At 40.3% G+C, this 17,812-nt stretch overlaps 1 protein-coding gene across 7 annotated transcripts in view; it reads left to right on the top strand.

Annotated features, from left to right (window-relative positions):
* The window catches only part of dab1a (DAB adaptor protein 1a), a 291,492-nt gene that overhangs the window by 160,599 nt on the left and 113,081 nt on the right, over positions 1 to 17,812 (top strand). For all 7 annotated transcript variants that reach the window (XM_061978209.2, XM_061978206.2, XM_061978208.2 and 4 more), the window contains exon 3: positions 9,947 to 10,086. In XM_061978209.2, the coding sequence (XP_061834193.2) occupies positions 9,947 to 10,086 (140 nt within the window). The remainder of the gene's footprint in view (positions 1 to 9,946; positions 10,087 to 17,812) is intronic.

Genomic DNA, 17,812 nt, shown 5'->3' with positions numbered 1-17,812 from the left:
ACATTCTTTATTTTCATGTACATTCTGGGTGTCTCATTCAGTAAAAAAATTTAAAATTCCATTCCGTTTTTTCAGGCGGTCTGTCCATAACGTTTTTAGCATTCAATCAGACATTATTGTGAGGTTTTGTATTAGATATACCGGCCCCCCAGACACATTATTTTTTCTCTAAATTTGGCCCCCCTTGGCACAATAATTGCCCAGGCCTGCCTTGGGCTCTTGAAACTGCAGCCCTCTTCATTGTTTAGTTGAATAGCCTTGATCACGGCTCTAAACGCCTTAAAAAAATAGAGAATTGTTGCTTTGAAGAAGGGAAAGTAATGTTAAGAACAGGAATAGAGCTGAAAATGGTACAGATTTTGGCTCATTTAAACGCATCTGGCTGCAAATTAAACCCTAAAAGACAAAAGGTGTCTCGCATAAAACGCAGCACGCGGCGATTAAACCAAAAAAAAAAAAAAAGGAAGAAGAAGAAAAAAGTGTGCGTCAGCTTTTGTGAGGCAATTTGTTTATATTCCACCAGTCGCACTTTATCATCGCATTTTACACCCCAGCGAGTGCGGCGACGCTTTAGCGACATTTGCATCTCCTCACTCCAGTGCCAGCTTTTGTGTACTAAATCAACGTGCCAGGATGAAACTGATGGCTAAACTGTTTTGTTTGGGGGGGGGGGGGGGATTTTTTTTTTTTTTAGCGTCTGAGAGGTGAAACAACACACACTTACACACAGTGCCGCATAGGCCATCAGAGCGGGATTAATTGTGAGGCTCCCTCGTGTGCCGTTGAGTGTTGCTTGGGAAGCGTCCCAGCTGCAGTTAAGAGCCTGCGGGCGCTTCTTCATCTGCGAGAAAACAAGCCTCGCTCTCTCCCGCCTGCCAGAAACAATGCGGGACTGCTGCAAAACCGCCGCGTGCGCGTATTTCTTCTATTTCACGCCGATCTCCGTGATTTGGGGCTCGTAGCCGACGGGTTCTTAGCCGCCGGCCTCAGCCCGGACGGTCTCCGGTGTCTAATAAATGTTAACGAGCTCGCCCGTTAAGCATTATCGAGCTTACACTTTGCCGCCGTTTTACGAGCGGGATGATCGTTTATTTTGCACCGCCACCGCTAACAAGAATACCTGTCCAAAAGGTCCCAAATGGCTTAACGACGTCTCATTGTCTCAGAAAACGCAGCGGACAGGAAAAATCTGTGACGATGCTGGCATGTCAGGTGGCTGATAAGGTTTGATGTGTTCAAGCAGGGTTTTCATTGAGGGCCACATGGCAGTTATGGCTGCCATCAGAGGGCCGCTTGTAACAGTGAATAATGTATGAATTTTCCTCTGGATTTCATTATTAATTAATTATATAAATTGTTTTAAGTAGGCTTACAAAATGTAACTGTAAAATAGTGTTTTTTGTTGTTGTTGTTTTTTTACAACATTTTACGGTAAATGGAAAATGTTTTTTGAGGTTTTTTTTTTTTTACGGAAAAAGCTGGCATCTTAGTTGCCAGAATGTTTGTGTTAAATTGACATTGGTTTTTACAACATTATATTGTTATCAGAAAAACAGTACAGGTTATTTTCTTATTCTGGCAACATAGCCGCCAGTTTCGTACCGTAAAAACAAGTGTACCGTCTTTCCATTTACAGTAATACACCGTTAAAAACAACAAACGTAGATTTTACAGTCAAAAACTGGCAGCTCTGTCAACAGAATTTTAAAGGAGAACATTATCACAATTTCAGAATTGTTAAAACCATTAAAAATCAGTTCCCAGTGGCTTATATTTTTCGAAGTTTTTTTCAAAATTTTACCCATCACGCAATATCCCTAAAAAAAGCTTCAAAGTGCCTGATTTTAACCATCGTTATATACACCCGTCCATTTTCCTGTGACGTCACACAGTGAAGCCAACACAAACAAAAATGGCGCATAGAACAGCAAGCTATAGCGACATTAGCTCGGATTCAGACTCTGATTTCAGCGGCTTAAGCGATTCAACAGATTACGCATGTATTGAAACGGATGGTTGTAGTGTGGAGGCAGGTAGCGAAAACGAAATTGAAGAAGAAACTGAAGCTATTGAGCCATATCGGTTTGAACCGTATGCAAGCGAAACCGACGAAAACGACACGACAGCCAGCGACACGGGAGAAAGCAAGGACGAATTTGGCGATCGCCTTCTAACCAACGATTGGTATGTGTTTGTTTGGCATTAAAGGAAACTAACAACTATGAACTAGGTTTACAGCATATGAAATACATTTGGCAACAACATGCACTTTGAGAGTGCAGACAGCCCAATTTTCATCAATTAATATATTCTGTAGACATACCCTCATCCGCGCTCTTTTCCTGAAAGCTGATCTGTCCAGTTTTGGAGTTGATGTCAGCAGGCCAGGGAAGCTAGGGTCGATAGGGGGTTTAGCTCGCTCGTCTGCGGGAACAAACTGCCGCCATTGCTTGCCGTGCTAGCAAGGTCCTTTGTCCCTGAATTGCTCACACACTCCGGCAGATTCAATGGGGGTCTGGCAGCAGATTTCTTTGACTTTATCGTTGGAAATGCATCTGCTTTGAGTGTCGCAGGATATCCACACATTCTTGCCATCTCTGTCGTAGCATAGCTTTCGTCGGTAAAGTGTGCGGAACAAACGTCCAATTTCTTGCCACTTTCGCATCTTTGGGCCACTGGTGCAACTTGAATCCGTCCCTGTCCGTGTTGTTACACCCTCCGACAACACACCGACGAGGCATGATGTCTCCAAGGTACGGAAAACAGTCGGAAAAATGGAAAATAACAGAGCTGATTTGACTCGGTGTTTGAGAAAATGGCGGATTGGTTCCCGATGCTCCGAGAGCGAATATTAGAAAGGCGTTTAATTCGCCAAAATTCACCCATTTAGAGTTCGGAAATCGGTTAAAAAAATATATGGTCTTTTTTCTGCAACATCAAGGTATATATTGACGCTTACATAGGTCTGGTGATAATGTTCCCCTTTAACGCAAAAAACAGTAGTAGTTTTTTTGTTGTGATCCGTTGCCCAGATCATAATTTGTCTACGTTTCTTTAGGTTGTGATTCACTTGTGGTTTGTGTTTTAGTTGTCATGGGTGCTGATTAGTGTCACCTGCCTCTGACGGTTCAATACAAATACACGTACCGTTACACCCCTACTGAATACTACAATGTATATTCAAGTTTACTCACTCGAGCAGTGATTTTCAAACTAGTGTGATATGCCAAAGAAGTCTGAAAATATGTACTGTATTATGTTACAAGGGCCGAAAATATTACATTTATTTGTTAAATAAAACCTCTGCCTTGTTTTTCATGAATACTTAGGCCTATTACGCTTCTTTACCTTACTGTTGGTCTTTATGGTGGTACTTGGAGAGTCAAGTGTTTTCAGAAGTGGTGGTTGGTGAAAAAAGTTTGTCCTTGACAAGATACAGTTTTGTAAAAGAAAGTCTCGCTAACTAGTGAGGGGAAAACTTATTCTGTAATATTACATACTGTAACTCAACCGGTATTAAGCCTCATTTAGCTAAGAAATGGGGGCGGAGTCAAAGGTGAACGATCATGGTGGTCAAGTTGTTGCAAGATCTGAGATGGGAGACATCAAATCCCATGTAAATGAAAGCTTGTGTGCTGGCTTGATGGATGAGAGTCATGCAGGAGCACTTAGCAGACAGAAGGTTGCCGGGGGCGACGCTGGGGGCTTCCCTATAGGACCTCGGCTGTACTGGACCTGCCATCGATCACGAGTGTGTGTGTGTGTGTGTGTGTGTGTGTGTGTGTGTGTGTGTGTGTGTGTGTGTGCGTGCGCGTGAGGGGGCTTCTGCCTGTCATAACACTCTAATCCTGAGTGACATTTATCCAGGGAGGCCCTGCTCATTCAAGCATCCATCACCATCCAGCCTCCTCTTCATCCTCCTCCCTCCCGACATAAACTTCTTCTTGTGCATCAAGTGTGCAGCCCTCGGAGCGTGTTGTCCTGTCAAGCAGCCACCACTGACATTCTGGGTTTTCGAGCTGACTATAACGTGATACTTCCCGTCCCGCTCCTAATGTGCACCATGTAGGAAAAGTAGCCGTTACACAACACGTCGGTTGCCCGGCAACACTCCATCTCTTCCACTACGACCTTCCGAGGGTCACGCGACTAATGCGTCCATATATTACATGACCGACGCCGCAATATCATTACACTTTCCCGTGCACCGTCGATATATACGCGCTCTACCTGCTGATTTAGCGCCGAGAAGATGGAGGCGGGGGGTGGGGGGGGGACAACATAAAAAGGGATTCCCTGTCAGTGCGGAGTAAATGTATTACTTCACAGCGCCTCAGGCCATAGAAGAAACACCGAGAGTTATGATGATACTACCCTTTGTTGTCGTTTAAGGTTGTAAGCCTCGCACTACATAGGCCAGATAGAAATAAAATGCAATAGATAAGAGCTCCTGAAAAGGAAGACTCGTGTAAGTGAACCATCAAGGATTTACAGGCCAGACTTATTTCAATCAGCGCATCTGTTGTTGTAGTAAATGTATGCACACAGGAAAAGGGGGAGAGGGAGGGAAAACTGACCAATCATGTTCCTTGTAACTCCTCCCATGTGACACGGGATCAAATGGAATTTTTTCTTTAAAACAAGAAATCATCAAAAAAAACGAATGTTGCGTAATGAATAGTTAATGTTGGTTCGGATTGTTTATGAAAGAAATAATTTATCAGCTCAGTTTGCAACGTTCAAACGTTTAACTTGGTTTCTCTAATATTTTGTAGTTTTAGAAATCAACTTTCTTGAAAAAATATAATGTTTTGTCAATCAATAATAAATGTAAATACATTTGGACATAGACAAAATGCTTAATGCTGTAATTCAATGTATTCATGTATTTGTTAGGATTTATATTTTACCTTTATCGTCAATAAATAATAAATAACAAATAAATAATAATTGAAATCAATAATATAAATACATGTAAACCCATATATATGTGTGTGCATCTATGTTTGTGTGTATATATAAATATATGTATGTACATATATGTATGTATGTACCGTATTTTTCGGAGTATAAGTCACTCCCAAGTATAAGTCGCACCGGCCGAAAATGCATAATAAAGAAGGGAAAAAACATGTATATATATATATATGTCGCACTGGAATATAAGTCGCATTTTTTGAGGAAATTTATTTGATAAAAGCCAACACCAAGAGTAGACATTTGAAAGGCAATTTAAAATAAATAAAGAATAGTGAACAACAGGCTGAATAAGTGTACGTTATATGACGCATAAATAACCAACTGGTATGTTAACGTAACATATTATGGTAAGAGTCATTCAAATAACTATAACATATAGAACACGCTATACGTTTACCAAACAATCTGTCACTCCTAATCGCTAAATCCCATGAAATCTTATACGTCTAGTCTCTTACGTGAATGAGATAAATAATATTATTTGATATTTTACGGTAATGTGTTAATTATTTCACACATAAGTCGCTCCTGAGTATAAGTCGCACCCCCGGCCAAACTATGAAAAAAACTGCGACTTATAGTCCGAAAAATACGGTATGTATGTATGTATGTATTTATACATATGTATGTATGTATGTATATATATATCCATCCATCCATCTTCCTCCGCTTATCCAAGGTAGGGTCGCGGGGGCAGCAGCTTAAGCAGGGAAGCCCAGACTTCCCTCTCCCCAGCCACTTCGTCCAGCTCTTCCTGTGGGACCCCGAGGCGTTCCCAGGCCAGCCGGGAGACATAGTCTTCCCAACGTGTCCTGGGTCTTCCCCGCGGCCTCCTACCGGTGGGACGTGCCCTAAACACCTCCCTAGGGAGGCGTTCGGGTGGCATCCTGACCAGATGCCCGAACCACCTCATCTGGCTCCTCTCGATGTGGAGGAGCAGCAGCTTTACTTTGAGCTCCTCCCGGATGGCAGAGCTTCTCACCCTATCTCTAAGGGAGAGCCCCGCCACCCGGCGGAGGAAACTCATTTCGGCCGCTTGTACCCGTGATCTTGTCCTTTCGGTCATAACCCAAAGCTCATGACCATAGGTGAGGATGGGAACGTAGATCGACCGGTAAATTGAGAGCTTTGCCTTCCGGCTCAGCTCCTTCTTCACCACAACGGATCGATACAGCGTCCGCATTACTGAAGACACCGCACCGATCCGCCTGTCGATCTCACGATCCACTCTTCCCCCACTCGTGAACAAGACTCCGAGGTACTTGAACTCCTCCACTTGGGGCAAGATCTCCTCCCCAACCCGGAGATGGCACTCCACCCTTTTCCGGCCGGGCGAGAACCATGGACTCGGACTTGGAGGTGCTGATTCTCATCCCAGTCGCTTCACACTCAGCTGCGAACCGATCCAGTGAGAGCTGAAGATCCTGGCCAGATGAAGCCATCAGGACCACATCATCTGCAAAAAGCAGAGACCTAATCCTGCAGCCACCAAACCAGATCCCCTCAACGCCTTGACTGCGCCTAGAAATTCTGTCCATAAAGGTTATGAACAGAATCGGTGACAAAGGGCAGCCTTGGCGGAGTCCAACCCTCACTGGAAACGTGTCCGACTTACTACCGGCAATGCGGACCAAGCTCTGGCACTGATCATACAGGGAGCGGACTGCCACAATCAGACAGTCCGATACCCTGTACTCTCTGAGCACTCCCCACAGGACTTCCCGAGGGACACGGTCGAATGCCTTCTCCAAGTCCACAAAACACATGTAGACTGGTTGGGCAAACTCCCATGCACCCTCAAGGACCCTGCCGAGAGTATAGAGCTGGTCCACAGTTCCACGACCAGGACGAAAACCACACTGTTCCTCCTGAATCCGAGGTTCGACTATCCGGCGTAGCCTCCTCTCCAGTACACCTGAATAGACCTTACCGGGAAGGCTGAGGAGTGTGATCCCACGATAGTTAGAACACACCCTCCGGTTCCCCTTCTTAAAGAGAGGAACCACCACCCCGGTCTGCCAATCCAGAGGTACCGCCCCCGATGTCCACGCGATGCTGCAGAGTCTTGTCAACCAAGACAGCCCCACAGCATCCAGAGCCTTAAGGAACTCCGGGCGGATCTCATCTACCCCCGGGGCCTTGCCACCGAGGAGCTTTTTAACTACCTCAGCAACCTCAGCCCCAGAAATAGGAGAGCCCACCACAGACTCCTCAGGCACTGCTTCCTCATAGGAAGACGTGTTGGTGGGATTGAGGAGGTCTTCGAAGTATTCCCTCCACCGATCCACAACATCCGCAGTCAAGGTCAGCAGAACACCATCCTCGCCATACACGGGGTTGATAGTGCACTGCTTCCCCTTCCTGAGGCGGCGGATGGTGGACCAGAATTGCTTCGAAGCCGTCCGGAAGTCGTTTTCCATGACCTCACCGAACTCCTCCCATGTCCGAGTTTTTGCCTCTGCGACCGCTGAAGCCGCACACCGCTTGGCCTGTCGGTACTTGTCCGCTGCCTCAGGAGTCCTATGAGCCAAAAGAACCCGATAGGACTCCTTCTTCAGCTTGACGGCATCCCTCACCGCCGGTGTCCACCAACGGGTTCTAGGATTACCGCCACGACAAGCACCAACTACCTTGCGGCCACAGCTCCAATCAGCCGCCTCGACAATAGAGGCGCGGAACATGGTCCATTCGGACTCAATGTCCAGCACTTCCCTCGTGACATGTTCAAAGTTCTTCCGGAGGTGGGAATTGAAACTCTCTCTGACAGGAGACTCTGCCAGACGTTCCCAGCAAACCCTCACAATGCGTTTGGGCCTGCCAGGTCTGTCCGGCATCCTCCCCCACCATCGCAGCCAACTCACCACCAGGTGGTGATCGGTAGAAAGCTCCGCCCCTCTCTCCACCCGAGTGTCCAAAACATGAGGCCGCAAATCCAATGACACAACTACAAAGTCGATAATGGAACTGCGGCCTAGGGTGTCCTGGTGCCAAGTGCACATATGGACACCCTTATGTTTGAACATGGTGTTTGTTATTGACAATCTGTGACGAGCACAAAAGTCCAATAACAAAACACCACTCGGATTCAGATCCGGGCGGCCATTCTTCCCAATCACGCCTCTCCAGGTTTCACAGTCGCTGCCAACATGAGCATTGAAGTCTCCCAGTAGAACGAGGGAATCACCCGGGGGCACACTCTCAAGTACTCCCTCGAGTGAATCCAAAAAGGGTGGGTACTCTGAGCTGCGGTTTGGCGCATAAGCGCAAACCACAGTCAGGACCCGTTCCCCCACCCGAAGGCGGAGGGAAGCTACCCTCTCGTCCACCGGGTTGAACTCCAATGTGCAGGCTCTGAGCCGGGGGGAAACAAGAATTGCCACCCCAGCCCGTCGCCTCTCACTGCCGGCAACGCCAGAGTGGAAGAGAGTCCAGCCCCTCTCGAGAGAACTGGTTCGAAGTGAGTCCGACTATATCTAGCCGGAACTTCTCCACCTCGCGCACTAGCTCAGGCTCCTTCCCCCCCAGCGAGGTGACGTTCCACGTCCCAAGAGCTAGCTTCTGTAGCCGAGGATCGGACCGCCAAGTGCCCTGCCTTCGGCTTCCGCCCAGCTCACATCGCACCCGACCTCTATGACCCCTGCTATGGGTGGTGAGCTCATTGGAGGGGGGACCCACGTTGCCTCTTCGGGCTGTGCCCGGCCGGGCCCCATGGGGGCAGGCCCGGCCACCAGGCGCTCGCCATCGTGCCCCACCTCCGGGCCTGGCTCCAGAGGGGGGCCCCGGTGACCCGCGTCCGGGCGAGGGAAATATGGGTTCCTTGTCAGTGTTCCTCATAGAGATCTTCGAGCTGCTCTTTGTCTGATCCCTCACCTAGGACCAGTTTGCCTTGGGAGACCCTACCAGGGGGCATAAAGCCCCCGGACAACATAGCTCCTAGGATCATTGGGACACGCAAACTCCTCTACCACGTTAAGGTGGCAGCTCAGAGAGGAGCTGCCACCTGCCACCTGCCATGCTGTATATATATATATATATATATATATATATATATATATATATATATATATATATATATATATATATATATATATATATATACATATGTACAGTATATAAATACATATATATGTATATATGTATTTATATATATACATGTATGTGTATATACAGATATATATGTACATACATACAGTATATACATATGTATATACATATATATGTATACATACAGATATATGTATGTATATATGTATATATGTATACATATATGTATGTGTGTGTGTATGTGTATATATATATATATATATATATATATACATACATACATATGTATATATATATATATATACATGCATGTATGTATATATATATATATACACACACATTCATATATGTATGTATATATATATATATGTGTGTGTGTGTATATATATATATGTATATACAAGTATACATATATGTATATACACATCTGATCCGAAATGTGCTGTCAACATAACGTTAACATTAAATCATAATGATGTGACTAATGTTGTTTTAACCTGAATGAAGTTGATGCAAGACGCTGCTTGTACAACAACGTTGTCATGTCAGTCATGTGCTGCCCCGCCCTAAATGCCGATGAAACCGAAAGTGGAAAGCAAGGTCAACATATGAGCGTCATGGCCGACGCTCACAATGATGTCACTTTCTCCCACAACGGAGGCTGAGTAGAGAAAGACAGGAGATAAGAGAAACTGTCATGCCATTTATTCATTAGAAAAATGTCCAAAAAGAGACATGAGCGTATTGATTAGTGTCATTCATACCATAGCACACTTACTTCCACTACATTTTTTTCAATTCTTTGCACAGATCAATGATGAGGTCTTTTCTGCTCAGTGCAGATTGATTATCTCCAGGGAAAAGATGATGGAGGACCTTGAATGGAAGGCTTACAAGCGCGCGCGTGTGTGTGTGTTTGCAGGGCAGGATCGCAGTGAGGCGGCTCTCATCAGACGTTTTAAGGGCGATGGCGTCCGCTACAAGGCCAAGCTCATCGGCCTGGACGAGGTCAGTGCGGCCCGCGGAGACAAACTCTGTCAGGACTCCATGATGAAGCTCAAGGTAAGGACAGCTTTACTAACACATCCACTTCCCCTCTTGCACCACATGACTCACTTTACACTCAACACAAATGATTGGGTTTTGCTATAAAATAAATAAAACATACATTAAAAACTCAGTTTATCCATTTCTGCAATTTCTTTAGCTTTTTTAAAATATATTTTATTTTATATTTACGGTATATTTAATATAAGCAATGTTTTCTTATGTTTTATTGTATGGAACTTCAACGTGTTGAAAGTAGACAAACCAAAAAAATACAAATAAATTGTTATTTACTAATACTTTTTTTTGATATATCAAACTAATTTCATTTTTATTGTATTTAATTAACCTCAGTATAACACATAATTTAGTATTCTGTTTTATTTTACGGAGCTTTGACTTGTTTAAAGTAAACAAAACAGAAAGTACAAATAAAGATGATACATTTTCAAGACACAGAGATTGTTTTTTTTTTTTTTAAATGAAGTTCATCAAAAAGATTGTAATTTATATTTTAATTCACATCAGTATAAAACATGTTTTATTACCATGTCTTATTTTATGCAGTGTCAACTTGTTGAAAGTAAACATAACAAATTATACAAATAAAGATTTAAAATTTTAAAGAAATGGAAATTGTCTATTTTTTTAAATGTTGTTTATCAAAAAGATTGTATTTTATATTTTATTCACATCAGTATAAAACTTGTTTTATTATCATGTCTTATTTTATGCAGCGTCAACTCGTTGAAAGTAAAAAATATATATATATAAAAATACATATTTAAAATCTTAAAGAAATGGAGTGTTAGTTTTTTTAAATGTAGTTTATCAAAAAGATTGTATTTTATATTTTATTCACATCAGTATAAGACATGTTTTATTACCATGTCTTATTTTATGCAGCGTTAACTTGTTGAAAGTAAACAAAATAAAAGAATACAAATGAAGATTTAAAATAAAAATACAAATAGAGATTGTTTGATTTTTTTAAATGTAGTTAATCAAAAAGATTGTATTTTATATTTAATTAACATCAGTATAAAACATGTTTTATTACCATGTCTTATTTTATGCAGTGTCAACTTGTTGAAAGTAAACATAACAAATTATACAAATAAAGATTTAAAATAAAAATAGAGATTGTTTATTTTTATAAATGTAGTTAATCAAAGAGATTGTATTTTATATTTTATTCACATCAGTATAAAACATGTTTTATTATCATGTCTTATTTTATGCAGCGTCAACTCGTTGAAAGTAAAAAAATATATATATACAAATAAATATTTAAAATCTTAAAGAAATGGAGTGTTAGTTTTTTTAAATGTAGTTTATCAAAAAGATTGTATTTTATATTTTATTCACATCAGTATAAGACATGTTTTATTACCATGTCTTATTTTATGCAGCGTTAACTTGTTGAAAGTAAACGAAATAAAAGAATACAAATAAAGATTTAAAATAATAAAAATAGAGATTGTTTATTTTTTTAAATGTAGTTTATTAAAAAAAATGTTTATTTTATTCACATCAGTATAAGACATGTTTTATTACCATGTCTTATTTTATACAGCGTCAACTTGTTGAAAGTAAACAAAATAAAAAAAAATCTAATAAAGTATTACAATTAAAAAATAGAGATTGTTTATTTTTTTAAATGTAGTTCATCAAAAAGATTGTATTTTATATTTTATTCCGTTCATTATAAGATATGGTTTGTTATCATGTCTTATTTTATACAGTGTCAACTTGTTGAAAGTAAACAAGATAAAAAGAATACAAATAAAGTATTAAAATAAAAAAAAATAGAGATTGTTTATTTTTTTAAATGTACTTACCGTAATCAAAAAGATTGTATTTTATATTTTATTCACATCGGTATAAGACATGTTTATTACCATATTTTATTTTATTCAGCGTCAACTTATTGAAAGTAAAGATAACAAAATATACAAATAAAGATTTAAAATTTTTAAGAAATGGAGAATTACTTTTTTTAAATATAGTTAATCAAAAAGATTGTATTTTATATTTTATTCACATCAGTACAATACTTGTTTTTTTCATCGTTTCTTATTTTAAGCAGTGTCAGCTTGTTGAAAGTAAACAAAACAAAAAAATTCAAATAAAGATTATAAATATTAAAGAAAAAAATTTGTTTATTTTTTGATGTGATTTATCAAAAAGATTGTATTTTATATTTTATTCTCATCAGTATAAGGCATGTTTTATTATCATGACTTATTCTATGGAGCGTCAACTTGTTGAACGTCAAAATAAACAAACAAAAATGCAAAATAAATACAAATGAAATTAATAAATATTAAAAAGATGTATGATAAAATAAATAAATTCACCTCTTTAAGATTGCATACGACAAACAGCTTCTGTTGTTGAGACCCCGAAAGTATAATTTAATATAAATTCAAAATAAATACTTAAAAAAACGTTTCAAAATTAAAATGAATGCAAAAATTGTGACAAGAGGGCAAAAGTCATTTTGTTTTGTATGTTTTTAGGCTTAACTTTAGTTTGCCTATGAAAGCAACAATATGCAACTGTTTGACCCTGAGTTTCAATGGCCTTGGATGCTACTCTACCTTGCAATAAGGAACATAGCATGTCTTTGGTTGCCATGGCGATCCCAGATAGCCTGTAATGTCAATGGACAGGCCAGGACACGCCCTGGTTATGTTAGCTTTCTAGCTTTATGTTTTAGGGGTGTGTTGTGTATAGTGCACGGGCACATGTTGCCCTATTTTAACACATGTGAAAACAAACAGTGTTATGATTTAGCACAGATAAAGAAACATATCAATAATTAGCATGTGTAGTCAATTAATATCTGATTGTCCCATCATTTCATGTGTGTGGGCTACTAAAGTTAAGTAATGCTAGGTCAAAGACGTTGGCATAAATAGCCGTGGCTGCAGGCAGCCCCCTGTTGTGTTCTTTTTTTTTAATTAAATACACAAGCTGCATTTAGGAGTATTATGAGTAGTCAGCATTTAAACAACTTTATTTTTACTTTACTCTTCATGAGTTTTAAAACGTCAATTAGGGTTTTTCTTTCGGCTTTCTAATGCACTCCAAATCATTATTAATGTTAAAACACTAATTTTTCATATATAATGAGTTTTCAAATAACTTCAGTTTTCGCATGCTTCCAATAATTAATTAACGCCAAATAAACTTCAAAATAAACACGCCAGCTGTAATTACAATGACCGTAACACTACAGGACAGTAGGTGGAGCCTTGGCGCAGCATTATTTATCCTAACTTCCGGACTAGAAGCCTCTACTTTTTACCTACAGTTTGAACCCTAATATTTTATGTACTTTTGTTTGCTGACGGCCATAATAAAAACAGTAAAAAAACAAAATAAGCAAATCCACTGTAAAGGTGTTTTATTGTCTGTGCCATGGTGCCATCTTTTGGAAGGGTTTGCTCCATTTAGTGCTTTCAACCGGAAGTAGAGTGCCATTCAGTCTTATAGTTGTCCATAGCGTTTCTACTCGTATGGATTCTTCATTCAAAACTCGAAGCAACTTTTTTAAGTTTTACAATATAACTAAAACTGTTCATACTTACTAAGCTGCCCGTGTGTAACGTCCGTAGCAGTGTTTTCATGCATATTCGTACATGCTATCATAATGTAATGCGTCATTGGCATTAGCTAATATGCTAACATGTTCACAAGTGTCTGTGTTAGTATTAATAACTTACAACGGCTCTCTTTTTGTATTGTTTCAGTTTCACTAATTCCTCAGTACGTCACTGTGGAGTTATTGAGTCTGTTTAGCTGATTGGAGAGCTAGCTTCCGCAGCTAGTGGGTCCATGACGATGACTTCTGTTTTGTCTGATCATCCGTTTTACTACGATTATATTGTGATTAATATTGCGATTGCAGCAATTTGCACAAATTTAACCAATCCCCGCAAAATATACGTAGCCTCACAACGTTATGCAATCCTTGCCAATCGATGTTGTCTTTGACAAAAGCAACTTTTAACAATAACAATATTGCAACTCTTTACTGCTTCAACAGCACAAGTCTCGTATTACCTCGTAGCTCAGACCCTTTTACCATTAACGTGGCTCACCTTCGACAGCGTCTTCTAGGGATGTCCCGATCCGATATTTGGATCGGATCGGCCGCCGATATTTGCAAAAAAATGTGTATCGTCAAGGCATGGGAAAATGCCGATCCAGTTAAAAAAAACTCCGCTCCGTGTTTTCCAACGCACCTATTTAAATAATACATTCCACTTTTCTGCTGCTACCTAATTTCCGTTCCGCATTTTCCAGCACACCTTCAACACATCCACAGGTCTGTGGATTCTCACGCAGTTGCTTTTAGCTGCTGGCATTACACGACAGGCTCTTCTCACTCTTTTCTGTGTCTCCCTCTCACAGACAGCAAGCACACCTTCTTACACACGTCACATACTGTCACGTCATACGTCACATACTGTCACGTCATACGTCACATACGTATACGTCCTCTCCCAGCAGAGAGGTAGCAGCATGGCTAACGTTAGCTGTGATGCTAGCGCAGCCGTGTGACCAACGTTCTCTCTAAGGTGCGCGCTTGTGCAATTGCGCACTGCTCAAACGTCCTCTGCGCATAGCAATTATATGCCACGCACAAAATCAAATAAAAAAATAAGCGCATAACAATTTTCGACACACGGACACGACAGAGAAAACAGTTTTCGTCATCATTGTTCAAATATTGTAACGTCTGTCGAGACGCTTATCTCCATTCGGTGCCACACGTCCACACCATCAAAATGCAGAGGCAAAAATTTCCACATCAACACCGTATGAAAAAAATAGTGATTTTTTTTTAGTTGTGATTTCCTTCTCTGCATGAAAGTTTAAAAGTAGCATATATTAATGCAGTATGAAGAAGAATGTTTTAATGTAGACATGCAAGCCTTGAAAGAAAATTTTGAAAATCAAGACATTTCCTGCAAATGGGTGCATTTCTACCCTATATTTTAACTTTAGATGTATTCTCATATCAAACTCTTTTAGCTGTCTTTTTGACACTTACATCCGGCGCCCCCCTCCACACCCTGGATTATAAATAATGTAAATAATTCAATGTGATTATCTTGTGTGATGACTGTATTATGATGATAGTATATATCTGATAGTATATATCTGTATCATGAATCAATTTAAGTGGACCCCGACTTAAACAAGTTGAAAAACTTATTCGGGTGTTACCATTTAGTGGTCAATTGTACGGAATATGTACTTCACTGTGCAACCTACTAATAAAAGTCTCAATCAATCAATCAAAACACATAGAATCATCATACTGCTGTGATTATATGCATCAAGTGTTCATTCAAGGCTGAGGCAAAATATTGAGATATATATCGTGTATCGCGATATGGCCTTAAAATATCGCAATATTAAAAAAGGGCCATATCGCCCAGCCCTAGTTTCAATGATGCCATTTCTGTTTGTCATGTATAATTGTGTCTATTTTGTGTTTATCCTTGAATAAACAGGTCAGTTTCTTGTTACCAACCATTGTGTATTATTCAAACTCCCCTAATTCAGCTGGCTAGTTGTTATCAAGAGTACTAAAACCCTTTTCAACATGATTCTGACAACTAAGTAGGCTAAATAACTTTGAACTTTAATACATGCTCGGATAGGCCATTATCGGTCAGTATTGGTATCGGATCGGAAGTGCAAAAACAATATCGGTATCGGATCGGAAGTGCAAAAGCCTGGATCGGGACATCCCTAGCGTCTTCTCCCCGTCATCTTTGTCGTAGCGGTGTAGCGTGCAAGGACAGGATTGGAAGAAGTGCCAAAAGATGGAGCTAACTGTTTTAATGACATTCAGACTTTACTTCAATCAATAACGCAGCAGCATCTCCTCATCCGTGGCTCACTAGTGCAACAACAACGCCGGAAATGTGTCCCGTGAAAAAACGTCCGACCAGAACTCTAACAACTAAAGTTCCTTGGGTGAATTATGTAAAGTCACTACACCGGTATGTTTTAGCGCTTTCATGGCGAGTTTACTGACAGATATAAGTAAGAACTATGGCTGGGCGATATGGTCTTTTTTTAGTATCTCGATATTTTTAGGCCATGTCACGATACATGATATATATCTCGATATTTTGCCTTAGCCTTGAATGCATATAATCACAGCAGTATGATGATTCTATGTGTCTACATTAAAACATTCTTCTTCATACTGCATTAATACATGCTCATTTTAAACTTTCATGCAGAGAGGGAAATCACAACTATGTCAATTGACCAAAACTATATTTATTAAACAGTTATCAAGCAGTGGCACAAACATTCATGTCATTTCAAAACAGAATGTGCAAGATTGTCAGAGACATTTTAAAACAAGCTATGAGTGCACTTTTGTGCATGATGTCACTAAGATGACATATCAAAACAACACTAAATCAAAGTGCACTTTTTGTACAGAACGCCACTACAATAGTTTAAAACAATTAAAGTGCACTTTTGTGCATGATGTCACACAAGATATTTCAATAACTGTCAAATAAAAGTTAGCTGCATAATAGGAAATCAAATAGTGTATGTCCTTCGCTATGTGGTAGGTTCCTGCGGATGTTATCTCCTTCTGTTTTAGACAATTTTTTTCATATGGTGTTGATGTGGAAATGGTTGCCTCTGCATTTTGTTGGTGTGGCACCGAACGGAGCTGTTGACATGCGGAGTTTCAAGTACTCTTCATTCTCTAGCGGGTGACTTTTCAAATGATGCTACATATTAGCAGTAATGCTACTTTTTGTAGCAACGCTTTTGCCCCACACTTGACAAATTACGGTTGTCTGTTCAACATCTTCCCGCTTGAAGCCAAACCACCGCAAGACGATTGAACCCGTGCTGTTTTTCTTGGGAATTAATTCTTCCTTCATTTGTTACCAGATTCGCACCTTCTGTCTCTCGTATTACCACTCGCTGCTAACTTTAGCCATGCCGCTACCTCTCTGCTCCGCGAGGGCGTATACGTATGTGACGTATGTAAGAAGGTGCGCTTCTTTTTTACGTCTTTGTGAGAAAGAGAGACAAGAAAGAGGGAGAAATGACTGTAGTGTAATGCCCACAGCTAAAAGCAACTGCGTGAGAACGTATACTTGAATATCACGATATAGTCATTTTCTATATCGCACAGAGACAAACCCGCGATATATTGAGTATATCGATATATCGCCCAGCCCTAGTAAGAACTTTACACTACCGGTACTTTGTATTAGAAATGACCACAGCTGAAGATGAATGTCCCATAACAAGAAGATGAAAAAGAAGAAGCTTATTGACTACGGTACACATTTTCAGGACTTATGCAGATCCCAAATACAGATCAGCAGGTACCAGAAGGTAAGAAAAGTTGCTTTTGAATAATATTGCGAAACAAAACGCCAGATAATGTCTTACCTTACACACACACCATAATAATACTCGTATGTTGAAGCACAGTACAATTTATCAAGTGGTGCGATTTCATAGCTTACCAAAGTCGTACTAAAATACTTTGATAGATTTTTGAGCGCCGTGTGTAATGTTCTATACTTTCGATGGAACATATACAATTTTGGTGTTGTTTACTTGAGTCATGTTGCAGTCTACACGTATCTCTTACGTGTGACTGCCATCTTCTGGTCACACTTATCATTTCACCACGTACCAAATAAAATAGCTTTGAGGTCGGTAAGCACAA

Source organism: Nerophis lumbriciformis, linkage group LG18 (genome assembly GCF_033978685.3).
Source record: "Nerophis lumbriciformis linkage group LG18, RoL_Nlum_v2.1, whole genome shotgun sequence".
Classification (NCBI taxonomy): Eukaryota; Metazoa; Chordata; class Actinopteri; order Syngnathiformes; family Syngnathidae; genus Nerophis; species Nerophis lumbriciformis.
This window is presented reverse-complemented; position numbering and strand designations above follow the sequence as displayed.